The following is a 27,679-nucleotide window of genomic DNA, read 5'->3' as shown; positions in this document are numbered from 1 at the left end:
GCCTTTAAATTTTTAAATTAATTACATAAATAATATGTGAACACATTCTGCTCATAAAATATTACAGTATTACAGATAAGACTGAAGACATCCTTGGCCAACCTAGCTTCTTCCACCTCAGTCCCCTTCCTAGACGTAACAAGTTTTGTGGATATGACTTTTCAGAGTTTTACTACACATTTATACATATTATGTGCAACTATGGAAATATATCTACTATATCATTGTTTTTTACAGTTTCACAGTATAGTATTCTGTAGTTTATCTGTTTCCCTACCGCTGAACATTTAGTTTGCTTCCAGTCTGGTGCCATTATGACAGATGCTGCATTGTACATGTCTCCTTGAACATGCTTGCCAGCGTTTCCAAAAGTGGGTAAGGCTATGAAAATTGCTGGGTTATGAAAAACACACATTTAAAATTTGATCAGCTACTACCAGTTGCCTTCCAAAGAGTCCACAAACTTAATTTCCTGAAAACCTCACCAACACTTGATATTTACTTTGTTTTTCACATTTGCCCATCAGATGGTTGATAAATAGTATCTTTCTTTTGTTTTAATTTGCATTTCCCTTGTTACTGCTGAGATCGAGCACCTCTTCGTGTATTTGTTGAACCTGTCATAACTTCTCCACAGTGGTGTTCACATCCCTTGCTCACTTATGTATTATAAGACCTTTCCAATAGTTTTTTTAAAACAGGAGAGAGCAGAATCAGGTTGTATAAAAACACAGAAGTCAGTCTACCCAGTGTCTTGTCTGCCCATCCTACCTAAGACAGATCCTGAGTCCCACCTAGACCAAAATGACCCTTTCTTGCCATCATTGAGAACCCAGGAAAGCAGCTATATTAGGAAACAAATTAGCCAGGCCCATTCTCACCACTGTTCTGTATTTCCCTGGACTGTGAGTCTGCTGTGCCAGCATCTTGACACTGAATAGCCAGCAGGTACTGCCAGTCAGATTCGCTCTAGTCAAATACAAATCTGATATGTGATGAAGCATAAAGGACCATGAAAGGCAGCGTGTGAACTGAATGTTATCTGCTGCCCGTGCAAATGGCAATTAGGACCATTAAATTTCAGTTAATCTTCATTAAGAACATCTGTTGTCTAGCCCACATGCGAAAACCAAAGATGGGTTGGGTGATTGTGACCACTCCAAATAAGTAGTTGTATCAACTGGTTTCTTGCCCCGCCCCAAAGTAGATGTAAGGCTTCTTCAAGACTCTTGGGCATTATTTGAAACCCGAGTGCTTGTAAGCTATGGCCCTTTGTGGTGAAGAAGGTGATTGATTAGTCCTAGTGAATTTCAGGATGGCAAGTGGGTTCCAGAGACTCAACCAAAACTGGCCCTTGGCCTTTCTGGTCCCCTCCATCTCTTTTGGTTGCCCCATCCCATACACTCTGCTACTGTGTCCCCTGGGGCCCTGATCTCTGCCAGAGGCCTGTGAATATAAAACATCTCAAATCACTGCTACCGACATGTTGCTTAACTGCCACCCTTCTGCCTCACACACGCAGGACATCTCCTGCCTTATCACTCTCCCAGTTGGCTTGTATCTGTGATGGAGCAGACCATTCTCACCGGTTCCAAAGAGGTATCAGGAGAAGGGCAAGGCCTTCTGAGTTTAGGCAGGTTAAGTTCTTCCTGACCATCAACTACTATGGTGATGGTCTTTTCTACGTCAGTGGGGGTGGGGGGTGAGGTAGGGAGGTAGATAGGTAGACAAGTAGTCTAAATTATGTTCCTTTGTGTATGTATCATGTATCTCACCTTGGTAGCCTTACCACAGTTGTAATTTTCCATTTGTTTGGGTGACTGTTTGGTCAATACCAGTCTGCCCTACCAGCCTGTAAGCAACATGGGTGCCCAAACCGTGTCTGTTTTTGTTTACCAGTATATCTCCAGCACTTAGCATGCCACATAGGTGCTAAATAGAATTTGTTGACTGAAAAACCAGACAGTTGTGGCTCTGATGTTCTTAAAATGAAGAAAAGCCAGGTATTCAGGCAGGAGTACGGGAAGAGGCATTTGTGAGGGGTAGGGCATCTCACCATCTCTCTACTCTTACCACAGGGAGACATCTCACCATGTGAGTCCACCTTTGTATAAGGCTGTCCCTAACCACAGCTATCCCCTGAACCTGCCAACAGTGCTTTCATCTAGGATGGGGAATGAATTTCCTACCTTTGATAGTTTACTATTTTCCTGTGATCTCAAAGCCACTGTTCTCTCCTTGGGACCTTGGGGTAAAATTGTGCCAGTAAGTTGTGGAGCTGAGATGGCGGGGGAACTGAGTAGCTTGGAGACTGTATTTCCATTAAAATTGAAACAAGGACATACCAGTACATTTCTTGTATCATAACTGCTCCTGGAATCTGCCAATATATCACTCAGTGCCTCTCAAAGAGAACTGACGTGGAAGGAGAAAAGGATGAAGGCTGATTCAAAGATGCTGGAAATGGAACAAAGTCGGCGTTTTGAACAAACTTTGACTCAAACTGATTCTAGAGAATTATTATGAACTGAAGTAGTGATGCTTTCTCCACCTCTTCTCACCTATCCCATTTTAACTCTTCAAACCCTGCTCTTTTCCCACAATCCCTCTCTTGACCTCTTATCTATTACCCTGAATTCTTGCAAGGCCTTCCTTATATTTCTGCCCATCGACAGCAAAAATAAGATTCTAAGTGAACCCCCAGCCTCTCCCATATGACCCAGGATCCTGATGCAGAAATGAGGAGCAAGCTGAAATCATGAATGCTTTTACCACATCAGCTCCACAGTTGCTACTAACTGGAATAACTTTTACTCATAAAACCCAGAGATTTCCAGGGAGACCATTTCTAATCCTATAAACTCAAGACGTAGATAAAGCAGTTGGCTTGGGTATCACTAATTTCATTTTCATGCTTATGTTTGCCATCATTCATTGAGGGACAAAAACAAGTCAGCTATGATATGGGTCAACCCTGGATTAGCATTGTGTATTGTAGCCGTAAATTTTACTGTAAATGAAATGTACAGACGATCTGAAGTCAGTTATAGAGGAAACAAGAAGCTATGAGTGAACCTTTGATGGAAAATAACTTGTTTCTTTCCTTAGTTGGGTATTTGGGATTGGTTTATTTTTCACATTTTATAAGGAGATAGTTCCCAATAGGCCTGAAGATTGGATTTATAATAACAGTTTAGGAACTTAGGTGAAATTAATAAAACCAAACTTCAAAATGTATAAAAATGAGAGCAAGAGTTTGAAGTCTAGCTATTTTAAAGATACTGACAATTTCCCCTTTTAGAAGCATGAAACATTTTAGGGCCGAAGAGTAAACAATATGGAGTCACCCAGTCTCATCTACCATGCAAAGTAAAAACTCTCTTACCAGTGATCTTTGAAACTCTGAACATCTCTGGATCAAGAAACTCATTGCTTTTTATTGTCTTTAAGAAAAAAAAAACACATAATATGTTAGTCCATTATCATTTTTAGGTGATTCGAGCAATCCAAAAGCCTACAGAGAATATGTAACAGGAAGTCCTGTTCTCCCCTCTTCCACTCCTCCCTTCTCCCTTCAGAGGTGACCATTGTTAACTGTTCCCTGTAGCCCCTTTTTTATACATTTATATCCATGGTTCTCAGAGCGATGTTGCCCCCCAGGGGACATTTGGCAGTGTCTGGAGGCATTTTTGGTTGTCGTGGCTGGAGGTAAGATGCTTCTGGCACCTAGTTGGTTGAAGCCAGGGATGCTGCTCAACATCCCACGATGCACAGGACAGCTCCTCACAAAACAAGAATGATCTGGCCCCAAATGTCAATAGTGTCAAGATTGAGAAACCCTGGTATATGCATAAAGATGGAGGTGGAGATTATAAATATAACTTTTCATCATAAAGAAATAGGATCACAATCTCCATTTTTCTGTGTTCTGCTTTCGTACCATTTCGAACTCTTCCATGTGAGTACATATACGTATATTTCCACTGCATTCCTTTTAACAGTTGCATAGTATTCTCTAGTACAGATATATTGTAGTTTATTAAACAGTCCCCTGTTGGTGGACATTTAGGTTGGTTCCAATTTTTGCAATTACATACAATACTGCAATAAGCATCTTTGTACATATATCATCTATTAGGTAGATTCTTAGAAGGAGAATTACCTAATCAAAGATTATGTGTATTTTCTGTTTTGATAATTCTGACAAATTTCCCTCCCAAAAGGCTTTATAAATGTATATTCCTATCCACAGTGTTTAAGAATGCTGTTTTCTCATACCTCAGCAACACTTTTATTAATCTTTTAGATTTTTACCAGTCTTATGGGTAAAAAATTATATGTAATTACTGCTGTAATTTGCATTGCTCTGGTACTATCAAGATTGAGTGAACATGACTTTTGGTCATTTAAAATTAATTAACTACTTAACGGAATAATTACCTGCTTATTTACTTTGCCTATTTTTCTATTGGATTTGTTCTTTTTAAAATTTTTATATGATGTATTTTGGAAGGTAATCCTTTGCTGACTACATTGCCAATATTTTCCATCTTATAGCTTGTATTTTAGATTTATTTACTGTCTTTTTTGTAGAAAATTAAAATATTTTAATTTTGGCATAATCAAATTTATTATTCTTAGGCTTCCCTGGTGGTGCAGTGGTTGAGAGTCCGCCTGCCGATGCAGGGGACACGGGTTCGTGTCCCGGTCCGGGAGGATCCCACGTGCCGCAGAGTGACTGGGCCCGTGAGCCATGGCTGCTGGGCCTGCGCATCCGGAGCCTGTGCTCTGCAGTGGGAGAGGCCACAGCAGTGAGAGGCCCGCGTACCGCAGAACAAACAAACAAATTTATTATTCTTTTATCTTATGGCTGCTGTGCTTTGGGTCTTGCTGAAGAAGGCCTTCCTTACCCAAAGATGATAAAAAAAAAAACATTCTTCTATATTTTCTTCAAACATTCTTGTTTTTTTTTTCTTCTATGTTCATCTCTTTTTTGTGTGTTTTTGGTGTGAGCTGGGGGGAAGGGTCTACCTTTTTTCCAAATAGATAGGCAAGGTCTCAATGAAATTTATGAAATAATTGCTTCTTTCTTTATTGATAAGAAATTTCATCTTAACTATCAGTTCATCTATAATCTCTGTTATATGGACTTATTTCTCTCGGTTCCTGGCCTAATATTACCCTGTTTAAAATACTCTATTCTATTTTGATGTCTGATGTTGTAAGTCCCCACTTCTCAGGATTTTTCCTTCCAAATATCATTCGCTATTCTTGTACATTAGAATCAGATTGTGAGTTTTCATAAATGTTCAGTTGAGACTTTTATTGGGATTGCTTTGAATTTTATATCTATGTTTAGTGAGATTTGACATTTTTATAGTATTTTTAAAATGAAAATATCTTTATTCTCTTCAATAAAGACTTGTATAGTTTTCACCAAGTAGGTCCAATGCATTTCTTGCAGATTTATTCCTAGATATCCTATAATTTTGCTTGCTTTTGTAAATGGAATGCTTTTACTATAACTTTTATTTTGTAATTGACTATTTCTGGAGTACAGGAAAACTATTATTTTTGTATGTTGATCTTGTATGTGGCCACCCTGCTGAACTATCTTTCTGGAGCAAATGTCTTTTTAGTTAATTTTCTGGAATTTTCTGAGTAGACAGTCATACAGTATGAAAATAGTGATAATTTTTTCTTTTACTTTGCAAAATTTATACCTAATTTTCTACCCTTATTGTATTCTCATTACTTTGTAAGCCTACATGTTTAAAAGTTGCTTCTTATAAGTCAAAATCTCTTCTGAGTTTTTTTGTCCAGTAGTTTCAGTTCAGTTTTTTAGAGCCAAACGGAGTAAGATAAACCCTTCTTCGACAGGATAACCCTTCAAATATTTGAATATGTTTATCATGCGCCCCACATCTTCAGGTTTCCAAGATAAGCAACTCTGTCATCTTCAATATATATACCTTTCCCACCCAGAGTCATCTTTTTTAAAATGCACTCCATTTTGTAAATGTCCCTCTCAAATCGTGATGTCCAGAGTGGAAGAGAGTTCAGATGTTGTCTGACCATTGCAGAGCATACAGAAACTATAGATTCCAATGTTAGAGCTAAATGGTTTTGAAATATTTTGTTTGCAGTGGAATCCTTTTATTAATGAACTCTTAGACAGAACCCTAATCCTTAAAACAGTTAAGAGTGAAGTTTCTCTTGTTGAAATGAAAGGAGGGTGAGAGGTTATATAGAACCTTTATCATTTCAACTTCCTTTTTGTTCCCCAAGGTAGCCAGCCCAAGGAGAATCCCGAGGATCTGAAGAACATAGTTTGAAAACCATGCATTGAGTCCAACTCCTTCAAATACGATGTGGCCCAGAGATGAGAAATGACTTACTGAGATCACACAGTTACTTAGCAAAACTGACAGAACTAAACTTGGGTCTCAATTTCCATTCCAGAGATCTTTACACTATGTCATACTATTCCTTACTATTAACCCCACCCCACCTTAATGACTCATATTAATCTTAGGATCACTACCAAGCGTAAAGTGGATAGCTAGTGGGGAGCAGCCGTGTGGCACAGGGAGATCAGCTCGGCGCTTTGTGACCGCCTGGAGGGGTGGGATAGGGAGGGTGGGAGGGAGGGAGACGCAAGAGGGAAGAGACATGGGAACATATGTATATGTATAACTGATTCACTTTGTTATAAAGCGGAAACTGACACACCATTGTAAAGCAATTATACTCCAATAAAGATATTAAAACAAAAATCTTAGGATCAACTAAAATCCTAGGGCCACTGTTAATATCCATTTTGTTCCATCTTGTACAGTTGAATTTTGGAAATCTGTATTTATTAGGTTTTATATTTATTAAATGTGTTAAATATACTCTCTCCTAGAACTCAAAGGAGCATTAGAAATCTTTTGTCTTGGCCCATTAGTCTTTCCTTTAAAAAACTTTCTAAATCTTGATTCTGTCGTCCAACATCAATCAGTTTCTTTTGGCAGGGCCATTCAAGTAAGACTCTAACTCGTACTGACATTCAACCCCTAGTTCTTCAATTTGCCAACAAATGTATAACGAAGACCTAATTTCAAAAACTTCAGACTTGCATTTTTTTTTATGGTTCTTCTCCTCCCTTACCTGGAGAATTCCTACTCATCTACTGAGACCCATTTCAATTGTCACCTCTTCTGTGATGTGTTACTGGGTCCACATTCCTCATCCTTGAAGCAGTGTTAACAGGTCCCATTTCTATACAATAGAATTGTAATAACTAGCATACTTCCTCTGTTATTTTATGAATTCCTTTAGGGCCTTATGTGTTCTTTGCATCCCCAGGACCTGAGCCTAGGATGGCAGGTGGACTATGGTGGCCACCTACGGAGGAAGACTGTGAGGTCGGGTAGGAACTCAGTGGCAAGAGCGCTGTGAGGAGTTAATGATTTCTGCCGTGAGCTCAGGAGACAAGTATTTTGCCAACCCTGGCCCAGGGCATAGTCAGTACTCAAAATATGTTTTTAAATGTATTTTTGCACCCGTACCCTGAGATGTCTAGTAACTTTATCAAAAGGAAAATAAGCTGGGCATGGCTTGTGTCAACCCTTGTTTGTGTCTACTGATCATAACTTCTCTTGAGTGTTCACAAACAATATTCTAATAACCCTTTTTAGATATTTTTTTCCTGGGTATCAGCATCGAGTTAATTATTGGTTTATATTTTCTGAGATATACTTCTTCCCCTTTTCAAAAAAGTAGGACAACATTTCCTTGTCTTTAGCCTTTTGGCGCCTCTTCCATTTTCCAAGAACTTTCCAGGTGGTGGTGACTCATTTGGAGAAAATGGCCCCTTTCACTCGGACCTTTCAACAGCATTGTTTGTAATGGTCAGGGGCCATGACTAGGAGAGCTGTTTCTTGGAAAAAGTCTATTTGAATTGGGCAAATCAGAGGCTGAAGTCAGGATGGCCAATAAATGTGTTATTGACAGAGGCCTGGCCTAGAAAGACAGCCAAGTCTAGGGAGGCAGTTTTCTCTGAACCATGGCCCAGCAAGCATTTTAGATGGCTCTTCCTGTCTCTCTTCCCTTCCCCTTCTCTTGGCTACATGTTCTTCTCTTGCTCTAGTTTGTCTCCTCTGAGCTGAATTTGGATGGCTAAAGTGTAACCTCAGCACAAAAATGACCAGAAGAATGCACATCTGCCCTTGAGTTCCGGATGAGGACCTAGGTCAGTGACTGTTAGTGACAGAGATAATAAACAAAACAATTTCAAGAAATTGCAGATATTAGATTAATGATAGATACACTTCAGCTGTCTATATGTGAAAAAGAGAGGATATCAGCTGTGTCGACACACAAAAAATACAGTAAAATGATTCATTAGAATACTAAAAGCAACCGATTTTTTTGTGAATCTACCATGTGCCCAGTCCTGTGCTAGACACTGGGTGGATGCAAAGACATGATCCTGAAGATGTTGCAATAATTCTTAAAAATCTTCTACCTTAATAAGAGAATGACATATAGCCAATATCTGGTGTTTGGTCTTATTATTTTTTTTAAAGCCTTTTCTTTAACAAGATTGGAACCAAAATATGATTGAATTTTTTAAAAGGCTAACCTTCAATAACCGAAAAATGAAATTCATCTCAACTCTCTGTTCCAACTATGTGTTAATTAAATGACCCTTGATCTACTGTACATGCAAAGAAAATGACATTGCTATGACTGCAGCTTGTCTCCCCACCCAGTACTGTGGGTTGCTTTGTAGAAGCTGCAGCAAGCCTGGTTTCTACTGGGACTGGGAAATCTCATCATGCAGGTTCAGTCTAGCTCAGGTTCTTGTCCCTTCAGTGTGGATCTTACCACTTATTTGGTAAGAGGTACAGTGAGAAGTGGGCCTTCAGCCCTCCAAGGGGTTGTGTCCTGTTGCTATAAACCATCAAAAGCCTGACTGCTGATCCCAGCAGCTCATGCAAGGGACAAATGTAAACAGGAGCTGCTTTGCTCTCAGTGGAAAGGTTTGATTTGAGCTCCTTCCAGGCGATCACACTGGCTGCCATTTTATACAGTCTATTTCTGTCTTCCTGTACACATCCCTCAATTTGCATTCCTGCTTAAACTTGCCACTAGTCCTGGCTCTCTGTGTGGTGGAATGGATTTGAAGAGGAGGAAAGAAAGGCTTTTTGTGAGGAGGGGGAGAATACAGGACTTTCACTAGCTCTTCCTCCCGAATGTCTTCAGAGAAGCATTTTGTCTCCTGGCCTCCTTGAGGGTTGTCATAGAAGCTCTCATTTAGTACAGACATCCGCCTTACTTCTTTGTGTATTTGACTTTGAACCAATTTGGCTCATTAAAAAAATGATGATTGGCGTAACGGGAAGATGAATGGCAAGAAGAAGGTGGAAACAGAACTTTAAAGACGGTTTACATGAAGAGAGTGATTTGAAGGGGCCATCAAAAGCCCTCAAATATCTTTCACCAGATCTTAAGGAACATGAGACATCCACCACTTGAGCTTTATTCCTCAGGGTTCAGGGTTCCTCAGGGTCCTCTCTAGGCAATACCTCCAACCCTGGGCGGGATGCAGATTAAGCTCTGAACACTCTAGCATGATTTAGCTTATCAGAAATTTGCAGTCAACTGATTGTTTCCCAGCAACCAGTTGGCCTTCCTTGCCAGTACATTTGACTTGGATGATTTCCCCCGTTCTTAAGGGAAACTAATTTAATTGTGTAAGTTCGCAATCTTACAGGCTCAAAAAGCAATTGGTATGAGTCAAAACTTGGAATGGCTAAGCAGTTTAGATGATCGTATAAACAAGGTCCAAAAGTCAATTTTTCAGGCCATTAAATGTAGGTCAGATGCAAGGAGAGAATTAAATCGTTACAGAAGGGACTCAACCAAGAAATGTCCACCAGACTAGCGGCAGCTCCTTGAGGATGGGAGCTGCGTCTTATCCCTGACAGTTACCATGGTGGCTGAATTCTCGTGAGCATTCAGTGAATGCTATTCAATAAGTAAACAAATTCAGAACAATTTCTTGACTAAAAGATCGATTCTGGAGTGCATTACCAAGTAATGTTGGAGAGTCCTTTATTGTTGGGATTTTATGAAAGAAGATAGGTACTAATATGCCCAGGATGTGGAAGTAAAGTGTTCTGTAGCGGCAGAGAAAGACGGTGGATTTTCCTTCTAGGCCTTGGGTGCTATGAAATGGTGAAGAGAGTTTGTATTGGGTTCTCTCTCTCTCTCTCTCTCTCTCTCTCCCTCGGTGTGTGTGTCTGTCTCTCTTTGCCAAAACCTGATTTACTTTAACAGCTTTTCTATTTTTTTATTGAAATATAGTTGAAAAGACTCAGACCTACTAGAGAATGGGCTTGAGGACACGGGGAGGGGGAAGGGTAAGCTGGGACAAAGTGAGAGAGTGGCACGGACATATATACACTACCAAACGTAAGGTAGATAGCTAGTGGGAAGCAGCCGCATAGCACAGGGAGATCAGCTCGGTGCTTTGTGACCAGCTAGAGGGGTGGGATAGGGAGGGTGGGAGGGAGGGAGACGCAAGAGGGAGGGGATATGGGAACATATGTATATGTATAACTGATTCACTTTGTCATAAAGCAGAAACTAACACACCATTGTAAAGCAATTATACTCCAATAAAGATGTTAAAAAAAAAAGGGAAAAAAATAAATAAACTTTACCAGCTTTTCTTGGCTCAGCACTAATACTTTTCAACGCATTTTCATAGGCACTATCTCTTTTTGTTCTAAATTGGGAAAAAAAACCCTACCATGAAGCAGTCAGAGTAGTATTAGTTCCATTTTTCAGATGAGGAACCTGAGGTATAGAGTATTTGAGTGACTCGCTCATGATCATATAGCAGTGTGTGACTGAAGCAGAACTAGAAGTCAGTCCCAAGTCTCAAAATTCAGGAATGGACGTTTGTTAGGAAAACAGCAGATAGTCCTACTGCCTTCATGGTTATAATCCTCATACTTTTTATATTGTTTCAAATTCCTTCTTTATACTCCATTCTAGGCCTACGAGGCTGACACTTGAGAAATGGCCAAGTCAGACATTATCTCAACTGTGGAGTATCAATTTATCCTCAGCTTTTTTTTCCTTCAAATATGAAGTGCGCGCTTAACTAGATTTATGACAACATTGGGCAGGACATCTTTCTGTCTCTGCTTAAGCCAGCTGACACAGAAGTCTTCTGAAATGTATTGCCCCAGAATGCATCTTCTCTTCCTCTTACAGCTTTCTTTGACAGTCACAGCAGGAGGACCTCTTGTATTGGCTGATAGTTTATTGAGTCCTTTCCTTCCTGGGGCTGGCAACCTTCTCACACAGATTCAAGAGGCAGCAGATCTAGTGTAATTACCAGTCCAAACCCTATTTGGTGTCCCAGAATGGAATGAGTAAGGCAGTGTTGTACTGAAACCATGGATGAAGCTGGACCTCAGAGCCTGGGATGGATGCCAGGACTGGCAAAAACCAGAGGTCTAGGCAGGCTGTGAGTCATTAACTAAAAAAGCAGTTAGGAATTAGGAAATAAGCTTCTTACTGGGGTTAAAGCAAGGCCAAGGGTCAAAAACTAAATAGCAATGGACAACAGTAACAACAACAGTACTGCTTTAGAAAATGAGATAAAAGTCTGCTTTCGCCCAGAAGCCTGCTAAAATGGAGCTGACTCTAGGGAGTGGCCAGCCTGAGATCCATAGGTGGGAGTAAGAAAGCCATCTTTACAGGTCGGGAGCGGAGAGTGGTGGTCACAGCAAAGGTGCTATCTTGACAGTCGAGAGATGTCCTGGAGCACGGTTTCTCAACCCTGGTACTACTGACATTTTGGTCCAGAGTTAGTTCTTTGTTGTGTGGCGCTGTTCTGCGCATTGCAGGACATTTAGCGGCATCTCTGGCCTCTACCCACTAGATGTCAGTAGCATCCATCCAAGTTGTCACAACCAAAAATGCTTCCAGATACTGTTCAGTGTCCCTTGGGGAGTTAGGGAGAGGTACAATGGCCCCGGGGTTGAGAACCACCGCTCTAGAAGCTATGGATTGTGAAAGCTTATCGGTCGCAAGCCTTCTAGGGTCCACAGACATCTGAATTATTTTCGGAGCAGGAAATCTAAGGTAGCAGATATAAGCATCTGTTGGGAAGGTAATCCCATCCTTCCCAAATGTTCTTTCACATCTAGTGCCTGGCTCACCTCTCCCATTAGGCATTATTGCAGTTCCTAAGAATAGTGAACCCTTGGAATTTTCTGGAAATCCTACTTAATTGCAAACTGAAGGGTAGATCTCCTCATGGTTTTCATTCTTGGGACAAATGTGAAAATACTTTTTACTTTGTGCAATTGAGTTCTAAAAGACATGTTAAGTTTCTGTTTTCTTTTTATCTTGAACTTTAATTTCTTCATTTCCGTTCCTTTCCTGCTTTCATTCAACCATATCCTTCACAATGCAAGTATATAGCTGATGGGGTGGGATACCCAGAGGCCAGGAACTGGCAGGAACTGGGCCTAAGAACCCCTGCTCGCAAAAGATATTGTACCCGCTTATCTGTCTTCCACCTCAGCCTTTTTTCTTACCACCTCTCTTAAAAACATGAGGAAGAATTCTGTGCACTCTTTTTCCTCACTGTTGTTCTTGTGGTGGCTTTGCATGTCTGTCAGAAGCAGGAGTCCTCTGAAGGCCTGTCAGAACAGTTTTGTCGACTGAAACATGCTATAGAAAAAGCAACAGGATATAGTGGAAATGGCCTTGGACCAGGAGTCCAAACCCAAGTTCTCCTCTCTTTCCCTCTTTATAGACATTTGATCTTGCAAATCACCTTACCTTGGCTGAACCTCAATTTCCTCATGTGTAAAATAGAACTACCTGTTTGTCTCCATGGTAACTATATGGTTCAAAGGATACAGTGGGGTGAAAGCAGCATGAAACATGTAAAAGCTTTTACAAATGCAAAATGATATTATTGCTTAATTGTAGTCACGCCTCTTCAATTATTCTTACCCAAGTGTCACGATATCCACTGGATACACGTCATAGTCAAGGCTATAACAACAGTTGCTTTCTCTCGCCTGCAGTGACAGACCTACTCTCTAGGCCTTCCTCTCCAGATCTGCTATCTACTTTCTACCCTATTCCACCCTGCTCTGTGCCCTTGGAGGCTGACCCATATCAACAGGCTACCTTGTCTTCAGGATTCCAGTTGTGTTTGGCCAAAGGGAAGCACTGGCAGGGAGGAGAGGAGTGAGGTTAGGCTATTTATTCCCTGGTACCCTGCCTGCAAGGATGCTGGACATCCCTTCACTGAAGGTCACAGCTCCTATCAGGAAGCTCTCTTCGTATAATTTTCATGTTCTCTCCTCCCTCTGGTTTCTGGTATCTGCTACCTCTCCTCTCTCTTTCAGGCGTAAGGGTGGTAATGGACCCCATTATTACTAGTCCTGGGATACTTAAGCATTTCCTATGGTTTCTTTATACACTGCCCATACTTTTGTAATCAGTTGCCTTTGTTAAACTTTATTCAGTTTATCTACTCTGAGTATGTCGTGTGTTTTTTACTAGCACCCTGACTGATATACTCACCAAATCTCTTCCTTTTCTTCTCCCCTGACATTTCTATTTTAGTAAAATATATACTTGTAAAGGAGGGGACATTATGTAACGAAATGCAGGAGGTTTATGGCCATTAGTATTCTGTCCAATCACGTTGAGAATTAGCTCCTGAGTCACCACCTCTGAACATCTATAATCAAGCTGTATGTTCCTTATCAATTGGACAGTCCATTTTCTTTGTCCTATCCGCAACCAACCACTGAGGAACATTTAGAGGCCATGACTCTCGTGCCTACCGTCTCTCACGAAGTTCGTATCCTTGCTAAATTCCAGCAGCCTGGGAAGCAACTGTTTGATGCACACTCCAGTCTCTGGTTTGCTGTAAATCAGTTTGCACCCCTTTGCTTCCTTTGGACTAAGTTTGCAGAGAATGAGCTTACATCCTTTTGCTTCCCTTGGACTGGAGTCTCAGGAAGCCTGGGAAGGGGGGTACAGTTAAGCCTCTGGGATTCCATGACAGCTGCCAGCATTCTGGCCTTGGTGTCTCTGCTTATTAACCGTGTCCAACCTGGAATGTTTTATAGACTGTCAGAGCTAGAAGATACCTCAGAAATCAACTAGTTCAGAGGTTCTAAACTTAAGATCTATAGATGGGCTTTAGGGAAATCCTTAAACTCCCTATATTATATGCAAAATTAGCTATCTGTGTGCACATATGCATTTTTCTGGGAAGAAAATCCATAGCTTTCATCAAATTCTCAAAAGGGCTTGTAACAGAAAAGAGACCTAGACGTCAAATGGCTCTAGAACAGCATCCTCACCTTACAGCAGAGGAAACTGAGGCCCAGAGAGAAAGCAACTTATCCAAGATTTCACAGTAAGTCAATGGCAGGGTTTAACCTAGAACCAAGGTAGAGGTGAACTCCCCCCGTTTTTTTTTTAAAACAAACCTTTCCTTCCTCTACTGAATTCCAAAGCCATACTCCCACTATACTTTGTGCACAGTAGATACCAGATAACTGTTAAATGCAATTGATAACTGCATTGGGCCCTATAAGCACACTTGCTTCTTTTAACTGACCCTACCAAACAGAATCTGGAGCTGCGTGGGGCTCAGGGCCAACCATAGAGCTTAGTGGTGCCAAGGGATCAGGCAGGGTTTTTCCACCCCAATTCTCTCTGATGAATGGAGTTCTGTCTCGTCCCTGTTTCTCTGAGCCAACTTGTCCCCAGGGCTCTGTGGAGGGGCAGGTGTCGGTCCTGGGCATGGACTCAGCAGTCCAACTCCAGCGCCTCTGCAGCTGTTCTCATCCCTGTGAGGCCCCCAGTGGGAGCTAACACAGAGACTCTCGGAAAATGGCAAAGAAAAGCTAAGGAAAAAACACCCTGGAGCACTGAGGAGTTGCCAGGCTTCTAGGGGAGCTGGCACAGCAAAGCCTTGCTCAGGTTATTAAATCACACTAGCTCCTGGTAAAATAGGGTAAAAAGTCTTATTCCTTCCCATCTTCCCTTCTATGGCCCTCTTTCCCAGGTCATAGGTATTTTCATACTACCCAGAGTCCCCTACTGTATTTCCTTACCTCGGTCTCCTCATGTAGGAAATGAGTACCTTTGCTGTATAGCTTAGGCACCCGGTGTGGCAGAATAAAAGCAGTCTGGAATTCCAGTATCGGCTCTGTAACTAACTAGCAATGTGATCTTTTACAAGTCACTTAATCTTAATGATCTTTCATGCTTCATTAATAAAACATGGGGCTAATGAACCAAATGACGTAATGGAGGTGAGATCACTTGACAAATGCAACACAACAAAAGCTATGTGGGGTTATTATGTCCTTTCACCACTCAAAGAAAAATTATTTTAAAAGTTGAAAAGAATAACCTTGAGGGACAATAGCCCAGCTGAGACCTGGCTGCCTAGATTTCAGTCTAACTGGGTTTTCTGGGGGAAATTCTAGAATGAAGTGGGAAGAAAAGTCACCACTGGCTTTGAGTCTAAGACCAGTGGAAGGAATCAGTTGACAGAAATGTGATTTATTCCTGGAGTTTCACATGATACTTTATTTCCTAGAAACCTATGAGAAGAGCTTCTAAGGACTAGTCACTCTTCACCAGGAAAAGAAGAAGAGAGATCCAATCAGATCTAGTGCTGGAGATCAGAGGGCATCAGCCTCAACATGACTTGCCATAGGAATAAACTAGCTTGCAGAGGGGCAGAGAATTTCCAGAGGGTGGCGCAAGATAGTGGGAAGAGAATATCAATCCCTCCCTGCACGATCAGCCACTCAACACTGTTTCTAAGGTACCATGAGGCAAATCACGGTCAGTGCCTTCAAGAAATGCATGCCTTGATGGCTGAAAGAGAGAGAAAGGACAAAACCCATAGGGTAACTTAGGTGCTTAAAGAAATGGTCTTTAGCTGGGGAGGGGGTGGACGTGTTTTTCAATGCATACAATTAGGAAACAAACAGATCTAGAATTTAGTAAACAAGTCAATCTTTATCTCTTTTGACTTTCTGTGATATGTGGTGCAGTAGACAATGATCGCTAGTGGTCTAGAATAATCTTATTATACTGTAATATCCTTAACTATGAGACGGTTTTAATTATTATGGTTCTTAGACTCTTCCTACTCTTGTTATTACTGGTGATAATAAGATTTTTTAAATATTTGACTTTTTAGACTTAGACTTAGTGGAGATACAATGGTGAACAAAACAGAGGAGGGTTCTACTCTCTTGGATCTATGGTGGTGGTGATGGTTCTAGCTTAGATTGGGAGATAAGGAAGACCTCACTGAATAGGTGAAATTGGACTTCTGCTTCTGCAATATGGGAGACTAAGTTTTCTAAAACGTCTTCCTGCTACAATACAACTATATCCTGGATAAATTATAGCAAAATTTTTCTTTAAATTTCCCTTTTTTAAACAGCTTTATTGATATATTGATATAATCCACATAATATAAGTTCATCCATTTAGAGTATAATTCAGTGGTTTTGGGTATATTACGTTATTAATGTTTTTAATTAGGGTAAAATATATATTACAAAAAATGTGTCATTTTAACCGTTTCATGTATGCAATTCAGTGGCATTAATTACCTTGGCAATGTTGTTCAACCATCACTACTACCCAGTTCAAGAATTTTTTCATCGTCCTACATAGAAGCTCTGTAATCTTTAAGCAGTAACTCCCCAATCCCTTTTCTCCTAGACTCTGGTAACCTCTAGTCTACTTTGTGTCTCAGTGATGTTGTCTATTCTAGATAGCTCACATAAGTAGAATCCTACAATATTTGTCCTTTTGTGTCTAGTTGATTTCATTTAGCATAATGTTTTCAAGGTCCAATTTGCATGTATCAGAACTGCATTCTTTTGTTTGTTTGTTTTTTGTTGTTTTTTTATTTTTGCGGTACGTGGGCCTCTCACTGTTGTGGCCTCTCCTGTTGCGGAGCACAGGCTCCGGACGCGCAGGCTCAGCGGCCGTGGCTCACGGGCCCAGCCGCTCCGCCGCATGTGGGATCCTCCCGGACCGGGGCACGAACCCGTGTCTCCTGCATTGGCAGGCGGACTCTCAACCACTGCGCCACCAGGGAAGCCCAGAACTGCATTCTTTTTGTGGTTGAATTGTATGAATACATTAATACAATGTGACTCGTATGTATATACCACATTTTGTTTATACATTCATCTGTTGGTGGATACTTGGATTGTTTCTACCTTTTGGCTATTGCAAATAATGCCGTAATGGACGTTGCACACAGGTATCTATTTGAGTCACTACTTTCAATTTTTTGGTATATGTACCTAGAAGTAGAATTGCTGGGTCTTTAGGTGTGATATTGTGATTTATACAAAGAAATATATATTTGGTCTTTGTCCCTATTTCTGGCAAAATAACTCCAAAAACCCTTGGAATTTTCTAAGTGATGAGAGCTATAAAGGTGTTTCTATTATGTCAATGACGTAACTTTTGGAAGGCACCTGAGGATGGGGGCTGGTTGCCAGGAGAATCAACCATGTGATTAAAGGGTTAGAATTTTCAGTCCCACACCCAGACCTCTTGGGAGGGGAGAGGGGCTGGAGATTGAATGGATCGCCAATGGCCAATGATTTAATTAATCATGCCTATATAATCAAACTTCCATGAAAACCCAAAGGAGAGGGTTTGGAGAGCTTCCAGGTTGGTGAACACGTGGAGAGCAAGGGAGATTGACTCAGAGAAAGCATGGACACTCCGTGCCCTTTCCCCATACCTTGCCCTAAGCATCTCTTCCATCTAGCTGTTCCTGATTTATATCCTTTTATAATAAACCAGTAACCTAGTGAGTAAATGGTTTTCTTGAGTTCTGGGAGCCACTCTAGCAAATTAATCAAACTTAAAGAAGAGGTCTTGGGAGCCTCTGATTTATAACCCAACAGTCACAAGTACAGGTGAGAACTGGACTTGTTACCGGCATCTGAAATGGAGGAGCTGGGGGCACTCTTGTGGGACTGAGCCCTTAACCTGTGGGATCTGACACTATGTCTGGGTAGATAGTGTCAGACTTGAATTGTAGGGCATCCAGCTGGTGTCCAAGAATTGTTTGTTGGTTTGGGGAGCCTCACCGTGAACACACACACACACACACACACACATACACACTGGAATTGACGACTGGTGTCAATGAAGTGGGATTAGCCCTGGCTCACAGAAACTTGTGGTTTGGAAGAGAAAGGATGAAAGGACAGGAGAATGATGAACCTTTGATTCCTGTGTGGCCACATGGTCACCCACAGTACGAAGCAGCAGCTATGCTGCGATCACTTCCTAAAGGTAAAAGTTACCAGTGGAATCTAGTGATGGCTCCAACTCCTGGGGAGTTAATTCACTGGATGCATAAGGAAATGTAAACTGATAAGAGCGAGACAAAATAGTCACTCCCTTGGGTATTGCGATCTATAATAGATAAACTAAAAGAGAATAGTGTGTCAGATTTTGATGCTAGACCAAAAGCAGATTTCAGTGACTCAGAGCTTCAGCTGCCTCCCCCCACCCCCCGCCAAGGTAAAAATCGTGCAGGGACAACACAAAGTACATTTTAAGACCTCTGGTTGCCAAGAAGTTAGCGTGGGGAGAGGGCAAAACCAAGAAACTACTGAAACCAGGGAGTGTGGTATATGAATGTCAAGTAGAACACCCCAAAGGAAGCAGCTGATGCTTGTATGCAAGCCACGTAGTACTGGCTTTGTGATGACCGGAATATTCACCTGTTGAATATGCCTGTTATCCAGGGCACTTTCACACGGGCACCCCTTATAATCTCAATGCTGTAAAACATAAAAAACAGTTCTGGAAGCGTTATGGAATTTGCTGCCTCAGCTTCCCCTCAGGGGGTCTTACAGATTCTAATAAAAACATTAGGTTAATTAACAAGGGAATAAGGAGGGGCCGAGGGGAGAGTCACGGGACCCTTCCCAACAAGGTAGAAATGTTGAAATGGTTATGAGAAATAAGGTGAATAAAGCAAATATCAATAGGACCGAAACGAAGAGTAAACGGAGATGGAAGAGTTGTCCCAGCAAGGTGGAAATCTTTAGGTGGTTATTAAGAAATGGGGTTAGACATTGATGGGGTCAAAGTGTCCTCCTGCTGGTTCCCCAACATTAGAGGATCCCAAACAAGTCTGCTCTGTTTACTCCAATTGGAAGAAATTTAACCTCTGATCTATAGCCAGTTGGTCAGAAGTACAGGTAACAACAACCTAGGCTTGTGACTGATCTCTAAAGGGTGGGGGGCAGTCTTGTAGGACTGAACCCTTAACCCGTGGAATCTGATGCTATCTCCAGATAGATAGTGTCAGAACTGAGTCGAATTGTAGGCCACCCTGCTGGTATCCAAGCTTTGCTTATTAGAGGTGTGGAGAAACCACTTCACACATACACACACCCTCCCATGTTAAAACTGGGTCCAGGGACCCAGTTATATGCAATTCTGTGTTTAGTGTTTTGAGGAACCTGCAACAAACATTTCTAAATGTTTTTCTAAGCTTCCGGAAAAGAAGGGCAGGAGAGAGAAGAGGGACCAGAAGTTGAAACTAGAGCAGCAGGCAGTACGTAAAGGCCTGAGCTTCCCTGAGGGCAAAACCCATAAAAAAAGCACCGGAGCCCGGTGCTTTGGATATTATCAGAAGCGCAGGACATGCAAGTGCCAACTAAAGAATGTTACTCATCATCTGGCTCTACAAGGATTGAGTCATTAGCCACTTCAGTTGCTGACCTTCAACCCACCCTGAAAGGAGTTCATGACAGAGATCAAGAAGGAGGTGCTCAGCGCTCTGGGAAAACTGGCAGAACAGGCCTTCAGGTAGATATTTTCAGGAGAAGTTTTTTTTTTATGAAACTGGATTCTTGCATCTTTCTATACTTAGAAAAGCACTAAAACCATTAACTAAGCTATCTATCTGTTCCTCGTGACTAGCAGCAACCTTCTACCGAGATGTGTGCTTAGTCGCACGTACCTCCTTCACCAAAATCACATATGTATATATGTGTATAACCCGCCCCCCCCTTACTTCTTGAAAACAATTTCTCAGAGCTGTCTGAGAGGCTGTCTCCTGGGCTATAGTCCTCAGTAAGATACTGAATAAACTTGACTCAAGCTTTTTATGTTGTGCGGGGTTTGGGGTCTTTTTTTTCAGTTGACACAAGGTCCTTGAAAAGTGAGGGACCCGAAGCTGCAACCTCCGCATTAAGCCAGGACCCTTAAAAGGGGATATACCAAAAACCTACCTGTAAGCTTGTTTGTCTCTGTCATGACTCCAGGTAGGAAACAAAATAAGCAAGAGTACTACTGTTACTGTCGCTGTGTCTGGTGCTACAGACACATCCCAAAGCTTGCTCTGACACGGGTCTGGAATTCAGATTCATACTACTCATGTCACAAGGGGAACCAGAGCTGAAAAAAGGTGCTGCCCCCATAGCGTTAGTGTCCCCTGGCACCTGGCAGAAACAAATTCATGTCTTTTTCAGAGAAAAGCATCCCCAGCCTAGACCCCTGAGGATTCCCAAAGATTTAATGTAATCAAATATGAGCTCATAATTTTAAAAATTATCAAACACAAAAGGAAACAAGTCACCATGAGGGAGAATTAGCAGGAACAACAGGTTTGGATTCTCAAGGACATAAGATATTACAACGATCAGATAAGGACCTAAAATAACTTAGTATGGATTATTTAAATAAACCAAACATGTAACCAAAATGGGATAAGAAAAAGAGACTATCAGCTATGACCAGGCAAATTTGGGTAAAACAATGAGATAGAATTTCTAAAAGTCAAAATTATTATCATTGAAATTCGAAGCTCTTTGAGTGGGTCAAACAGCAAATTAAATACATCTGAAGAAAGAAAGAGCAAAGTGGCAGATTTGAAGATGTTTTCCAGAATGTAGCCCTAAGAGATAAGAAGATGGAAAATATGAAGGTGAGACTGAGATACGGAAGATAGAGTGGGAAGGTCAAACGTGTTCCTAATTTTCAAATGACCCCAGAGAAATGGTGTAACGAGAAATGGTGATCAAATAGACTGGTAAATATATATGTAGATAAACTTAAGTAATATTAACTATATAAAATAATTAAAATAATAATGACTAATTTGTGGGGTTAAATAAAAGATCTGAAATTCTAAGCAACAGTGGCATGTAAATTGAGGGTTGCTCAGACTTAAATACAGCATGTGGTACTTTATTTTATTTTTGTTGCTGTTGTTGTTTGGGGGTTTTTGTTTTTGGCCATGCCGTGCAGCTTACAGGATCTTAGTTTCCTGACCAGGAATTGAACCTGGGCCCCCAGCAGTGGACGCACGGAGTTCTAACCACTGGACCACCGGGGACGTCCCCCAGTATGTGGTGAAGATTTGATGGGGAAGACGCAAGCTAGGCCTGTGACTCTGGGAAGAGTACTTTCTATGTAGAGGGAGCTGCAAGAGTGAGGCTCTGAAGCACGAAAGGTCTTGATGTGTTTGAGAAGCAGAAAGAAGGCCAGTGTGACTGGAGCTAGCTAGCATATGTGGCATAAGAGATTGGATAATATACAGGCAAGATAGAAAGTGGATTTTATTCTGCCTCTGGTTAACGGGCTTTGGAGGGTTTTTAGTGGAAGGGTGATATGCGAGTGTATGTGTAGGGGTGGACTTGGACGAGGAGGGTGACAATGGACAAGATAAAATGTGACTTCTAGTAAAAAAAAAACATGACTCCCAGATTTCTGGTTTGGGCAGCTGGCGGAATTGTGGTACCAGTGACTGAGATGAGGAAAGTTGGAGGGAAGTGGGATTTGGAGAGGGAGCAGTAAGAGTTTGGTTTGGGGCATATTAAATCCGGGATGCCCGTCAGATGACCAAATGGAGCTGTCAAGCAGGTAGGTGAACACAGGAGTCTAGAGATAGGAAACATTGTCTCCGCTCACCACGCCAACCCTGCGCCAGCCTGTGACCGGAGCCCATCCAGGGCAGGCAGGCAGGAAATGTTCCAGAATGAGAGTAGCAGTAACTTTTAGAAAAAGCCTCATCCGTAATGTTTACTGAATCTTTCATGAACTCATTTTGCAAAGCTTGCCAGCCACACTAAGGGCGGGGCGCACTGTTGGCAAGACGGGGAAATCAGTGTGGTTTTGTCTTCCTTGCCACAAGGTTCCCTCTTCTGCGCCCCTGGGGCCACTCCTCTCCCCGTAGACACTCTCTGCCCTTCCCTTCACCCTGAATTCCACCAGTAGACAGCTGTATGTTTTGTCTGTGCAGAAGGCTGGCAGATGGGTCCGGGCAGTTGTGCTATAGAGAGTTAGAATCTCTGTGACTATAGTCAACAAGATGCAGTTCTTCTTCCAGGGCTATTAAGAAAAAGGCACGTTCCTGCTTCCTTTCCTTTATTTATGCAGTTACCTGGAATCCCTTTTACTCCTGTCTCCATCAACCTATATCCCACATGCCCTTCAAGAGGCAGACTTTGTGTCATCTTCTCCGTGCAGCCGTCCCCAGTTCTCATGATTAGAATTCCTCTCTTTGTCGCCTGTGCTCTTCTTGCCTTTTGTGCCTCTGTAATGGTGCTAAAACCAGTATGCCTTGTATTCCAATTATTTGTGAGGTTCTGACTCCTTATTATGCTGTCAACTCGGAAGACAGGGGCCTTTTTCTGTACATTTCTGTATCTCTCACATAGTTCCTTTGCCATAGCAAGTGTTTTATGAATGAATATCAGTGGAATTGAACTTTCGATGAAAGTATTTTGCACGTTGGAAGTGAGTCTCATAGATATACAAGCAAGACCTTACTTAAATTTCTTTCTGAACAGTTAGACAGTGAAATATAGAATCTACCAGCAGCAGACACGTATGAGAACTCACTGCCAGCATCTGTAATATGTGGGTGGAGAATCTAATCAAGCTTAAATCAAATCACAGAGTGAATTTGCCATTTGCAGCTAATGGACTGCCACACACAGTGATCTGTTGTCTCTCTTTCCCCATTTGTACTTCGACATTTAAGCCGCTGGATGGTCCATATAATCTATTGTTCGCTCTAATGCATAACCGAGCTAGCTTCCCTTCCCCCAACTCATGCTGTTATTTTTTTTAAAGGGAGAACATTGAGTAAACGGCTCAGTGTTCACGTGAGTTGATTGACTTTATTTTGTGGGGGCATTTGATTAATTACAAAGATGGGTGTCATGCTTTTGTGTTTTCTCCTCTGACTTAAATACCCAAGTGTGTTTCAAACAAAAGCTGATGTCAGCAAGACCCTTGATCTCTGAGGATGCTGTAAGTGGTATCATAATGATTATTATTTTTACCACTTCCGTTGCCACCTCATGACAGAAATTTTACCACAAAAAAATGGTTTGCAAAATTATATATTTGCAACGTAACCTAAGGTGGATTTTGTATCGTGTTAACTGAGTGGGATTTTAAAAAGCAGATGCGAGTGTGAGTTTCATTTGGAAATTATGCCTTACACTCCATTCTTTTTCTTTTCCTTCTTCCTCTTTCTTCCTTTCCTCCTCCTCCCCCTCGTCCTTGCCTTCCTTCTCTACTGCATACTCAGTTACGGTAATGAATAGGAGTTTTCTCATCCATAGATTTAAAATGTGATCCATAAAGATGTTATCTTTTTTGAGTCCAATAAAATGTTCTAATGTGTATCAGGCATTGATGAGGACAAAAGGTGACTCTCCTGCCTAAGCTGTATACAAGCCTTTGAAATCAGGGATTAGGAAGGCACGTTCTCTCAGGCAATTGAATTGTTTTGTCCCGAATTGAATCGGGACACCTGAGTGCTAGTCTCAACTGTGCCATGATCCATCTGTGTATCCTTCAGCCACTTTGACATTCTGTGTTTTGGGTTCCTCATGTTTAAGACGGAGGGCTTTCTATTTTCCCAGCTCTGTAACAAAGCAGGGGAGGGCTGCTGTGTCTCAGCACCCAAGGCATTTGGGAAACCTGGGTATCCACAGGCACAATATGAATTTGTCTACATTTGGGAACCAGTAACATGTGGGGTGGGATCACACAAGAAACCTGATGCTGAACAGCTGGATTGCAAAATGAATGTGTTTGAAGCCAGCCACACCACTGTGAATTTGTCAGAAGCATAGGGGCTTTGCCTTTCTTAGAAGCTCCCCAGAGAAGGGGTTATCCAAAGGCTTTTCCCAAAGCCTGGGCGGGGGCAGAGAGGCTTGGAGTTGGAGGAGGGTGGGTCATTGTAACAGCAACCACCAGAGCATAATTCAAAAAGAGTCATGTATCACAGTGTTCATTGCAGCAATCTGTCACTGCCATGGCTGCTTTCGAGCTTTTGTTTTTTCTTCTTGGGAAGTGATTTCCACAAATACCTCCAAAATTAATGGTCTGGTACCTTTGGGGGAAGGGTTGCTGTTTGAAGTATTTACTAAATTCCTTCTATGACCAGTAGTTGGTTGAGGTTTTCTATTTCTTTTTGAGCTAATTTCTTTATTTATGTTTTCCTTTAAAAATGATCCATTTCATCTGTTTTCAAACTAATTGTCATAGTTACGCAAATGATAACTTCTGAATTCACAGTCATTGCTCCTTTCTTGTTCCTAAATTTATATATTCGTGTTACCTTTCAAAACCTTTGAATGCTAGGTCCTATTGTCTGCCGCTATTGATTTCTTCTTTCTTGTTTCTACTTTTCTGCCTTTGTATAGCCTTACAAAGCCTCCTTCTTATTTTCTTTACATTCAGTTGAGGCAAAAACAGCCCTGGCTAAATTCTCACTATGCGATTAAGTGCTCTACCAGGAACCACAGGAAGATATATAGGGAGCGATAAACTTGGTCTTTACATTCAGGAGAGCTGTGATTTAATGGGAAGGACTAGGTGAGTATTCATGAAAATACAGGCAGGTTTTGAAACAGAGTGCTAAATGCTAGAGACCACTAGTGGAGGGATGCCCAAGGGAGGGGCTTCCCTCACTCATGACCAAAACTAAATGAAGCCAGTCAGAGTCAGGGGCAACCTCAAACACAGAGCATGGCAGAGATCTTCAGGGTCAAGAGTTGGCAAGGGATAAACAATTCAGCGTCACACAATGTATCATAGTTAGGGGCTCCAAATTGTATTGGTCCAAGATGTCAGTGGGCGTCTGCAGAAGGGTTCAAAGCCATGTATGTAGCCTCTGTCGTTGGATCCACTACCAGGGCAATATGCAGGCTGCTTATTGAACTAACATGCCAGTTAGTGACTGGGTCACTTGGAGGTGGTACTAAATAGCTCGCAAAGCACCTGCAGATACTCCTAGCACTCATGACATGATACTGAAATGTTCTGTTGCAGTGTATCTCATTCCATCAGATTATGAGCTCCATGAAGTCGTGGCCCGAGTCTTACTCATCTTTGCCTCCCCAGTGCCTGAACCATATGTATAGTGCTTTGTATTACCGAGTGGCTAAAAGCACAGGCTTTGGTGTCACATCGATCTGCACTTATTTGGCTTCATCGCTTTCCACCTGAGTAAATTTACTTACTGTCTCCGGACCTCAGTTTTCTCATCTGTAAAATAGCGATGACAATAATGTCAACGTCTAGGAATCGTTGTGAGAGTAAAATGGGATGACAGATTTGGAAGTAAGTAAGCATTCAATTAGTGGTAGCTCTGTTTGTTATTACATGATTGTGGAATGAATGGGTGAGGATGAGTGGGCTGAAGAAGGATGGTGGTCAGGATGATGATGAGGTCAGGACCCGGGGATGGGAAGAGGCTTAATAGGGGTGAACCCAGCAGCCCTCCAAGTCTCCCTCTCTTCCCTTGGCATCCTTTGGGTGATTGGGAGGCTGAGACAATGCGGATAATGTTTAAGCATCTCTTGCTCTGTGTAAGGCTTGCAATCATCTTGGCTGGGGGAACAGGGATTGAATAGACCCTGGGTGGGTGATGATGTTATTAATACAAACATTTTTCAAATGTAACATATTGATCTCTGCACCCAGTTGTTAGTTTGTGAGCACGGTGCCTTTGGAAAGTCATTACTAGAAGCTTGAATGGGTAGCTTAGAACAATTAGAAGCTTTGAACACTTTCAAGCTGAGGATTGGGATAAGAATGTTTTGACTCTGGGCTTCTCTGGTGGCGCAGTGGTTGAGAGTCCGCCTGCCGATGCAGGGGACACGGGTTCGTGCCCCGGTCCGGGAGGATCCCACATGCCGCAGAGCGGCTGGGCCCGTGAGCCATGGCCGCTGAGCCTGCGCGTCCGGAGCCTGTGCTTTGTTGAAAAAAAAAAAAAAAGAATGTTTTGACTCTGTGGTTTCTCCTGGGCTTTCCCTGGTGTGCTGGACTAATTATCAAATGTAATTAGGAAAGCTGAGAGGTGGGGAGACTGCAGGAGCAGCATACTTTCCCAGGGACCCTCATTTCTTTGTGCAGAAAAGGAGTTGGGGAGGACTGTCTCTCTGTTGTGGACAAGCCGCAATGCATAGGGCACTAGAGGGCGGGAAGGGTCCTGGGAACACGACTTTTCCAGCAGACCCTCAAGCCTACAGGGACCCATTGCTCTTGAATAAATTTTAAGTGGTTAGGACGGTTTTCTCCTCCTTCTTTTTCAGGGAGGAATGGTATTCTGGGCTACTACCAGGTGCTCAGTTCACTTTTAGCAAAAAGTCCAATTTTTGTGGGTCCAAAGCGGTTAAAAACTGGTGCCCTTCTTCAAAACTCGTGAAGATAGAGAGAGGGACCTCCACGTCTCGGTCAGCCAGAGTCTGTCCATCTCAGGTTGCAGAAGGTCTTTCTCATCTTCCTTGGCCTACACCCCTGCCCCCAGACTTGGGCTAGCAGCACTCTTGTCTGAGACTCTGAGGAAAGGTGACATTTGTAGGGTCCTCTGCTTGCTGACTTTAATTCGGAGGGGAACATTCCATTTGGACATGGTCTTGAAGTTACTCTTGGTGAAATGGAAACAAGATACCACACACGCAACATGGAAAGAAAATGGCACTCAGTGTATCTTTACTCACGAGGGGCTGTGGTGCAGACTGTGAGCCTGGTATTTTGAGAAAAAGGAGATCCCTGGGGGCTAAAATGTGAAACTTTTTTCCCGTGCCAACATGGCATGAAGTTCATTGTCACAAGACCATCACATATCAAGTCAATGTTTCCTGTTTCCGCCTTCTCTGTAGGTAACCTGTCTCCATGATTTCTTTGGTGATGACGACGTGTTTATTGCCTGCGGTCCTGAAAAATTTCGTTATGCTCAAGATGACTTTTCTCTGGATGAAAATGGTAAGGACAACCACTGAATTTTATTGTTCCATTGTTCTCGCTCCTTCTATCCCTTAGGATTTCCATGGGCTTATATGGCCTGGAAAACATCCATGCATGGTCCCTTTCTCTTGTATAGTTGGATACATGAGTCTCTAAGTGAAAGTTGATTGCATATCTCAGATGTTTGGCCTCCAGACTCAATAAAACTCACTACCTGCCCCAATAGTGACCATATTTCTTGACCCGTATATTATGTCACATGGGCTGACAGGCTCAATCAGACCACGGGAAGGAACATTTGGATTCAGAACTTGAATATTGTATGCATATGTTTTTTTTTTCT

At 42.0% G+C, this 27,679-nt stretch overlaps 1 protein-coding gene across 1 annotated transcript in view; it reads left to right on the top strand.

The window, feature by feature from the left end:
• DCX (doublecortin) overlaps positions 1-27,679 on the top strand; it is a 112,010-nt gene that overhangs the window by 52,926 nt on the left and 31,405 nt on the right. Inside the window, exon 3 of the mRNA XM_032620135.1 lies at positions 27,252-27,354. Coding sequence (XP_032476026.1) covers positions 27,252-27,354 — 103 coding nt within the window. The remainder of the gene's footprint in view (positions 1-27,251; positions 27,355-27,679) is intronic.

The sequence above is a fragment of the Phocoena sinus genome, chromosome X (assembly GCF_008692025.1).
Source record: "Phocoena sinus isolate mPhoSin1 chromosome X, mPhoSin1.pri, whole genome shotgun sequence".
NCBI classification, from domain to species: Eukaryota; Metazoa; Chordata; class Mammalia; order Artiodactyla; family Phocoenidae; genus Phocoena; species Phocoena sinus.
This window is presented reverse-complemented; position numbering and strand designations above follow the sequence as displayed.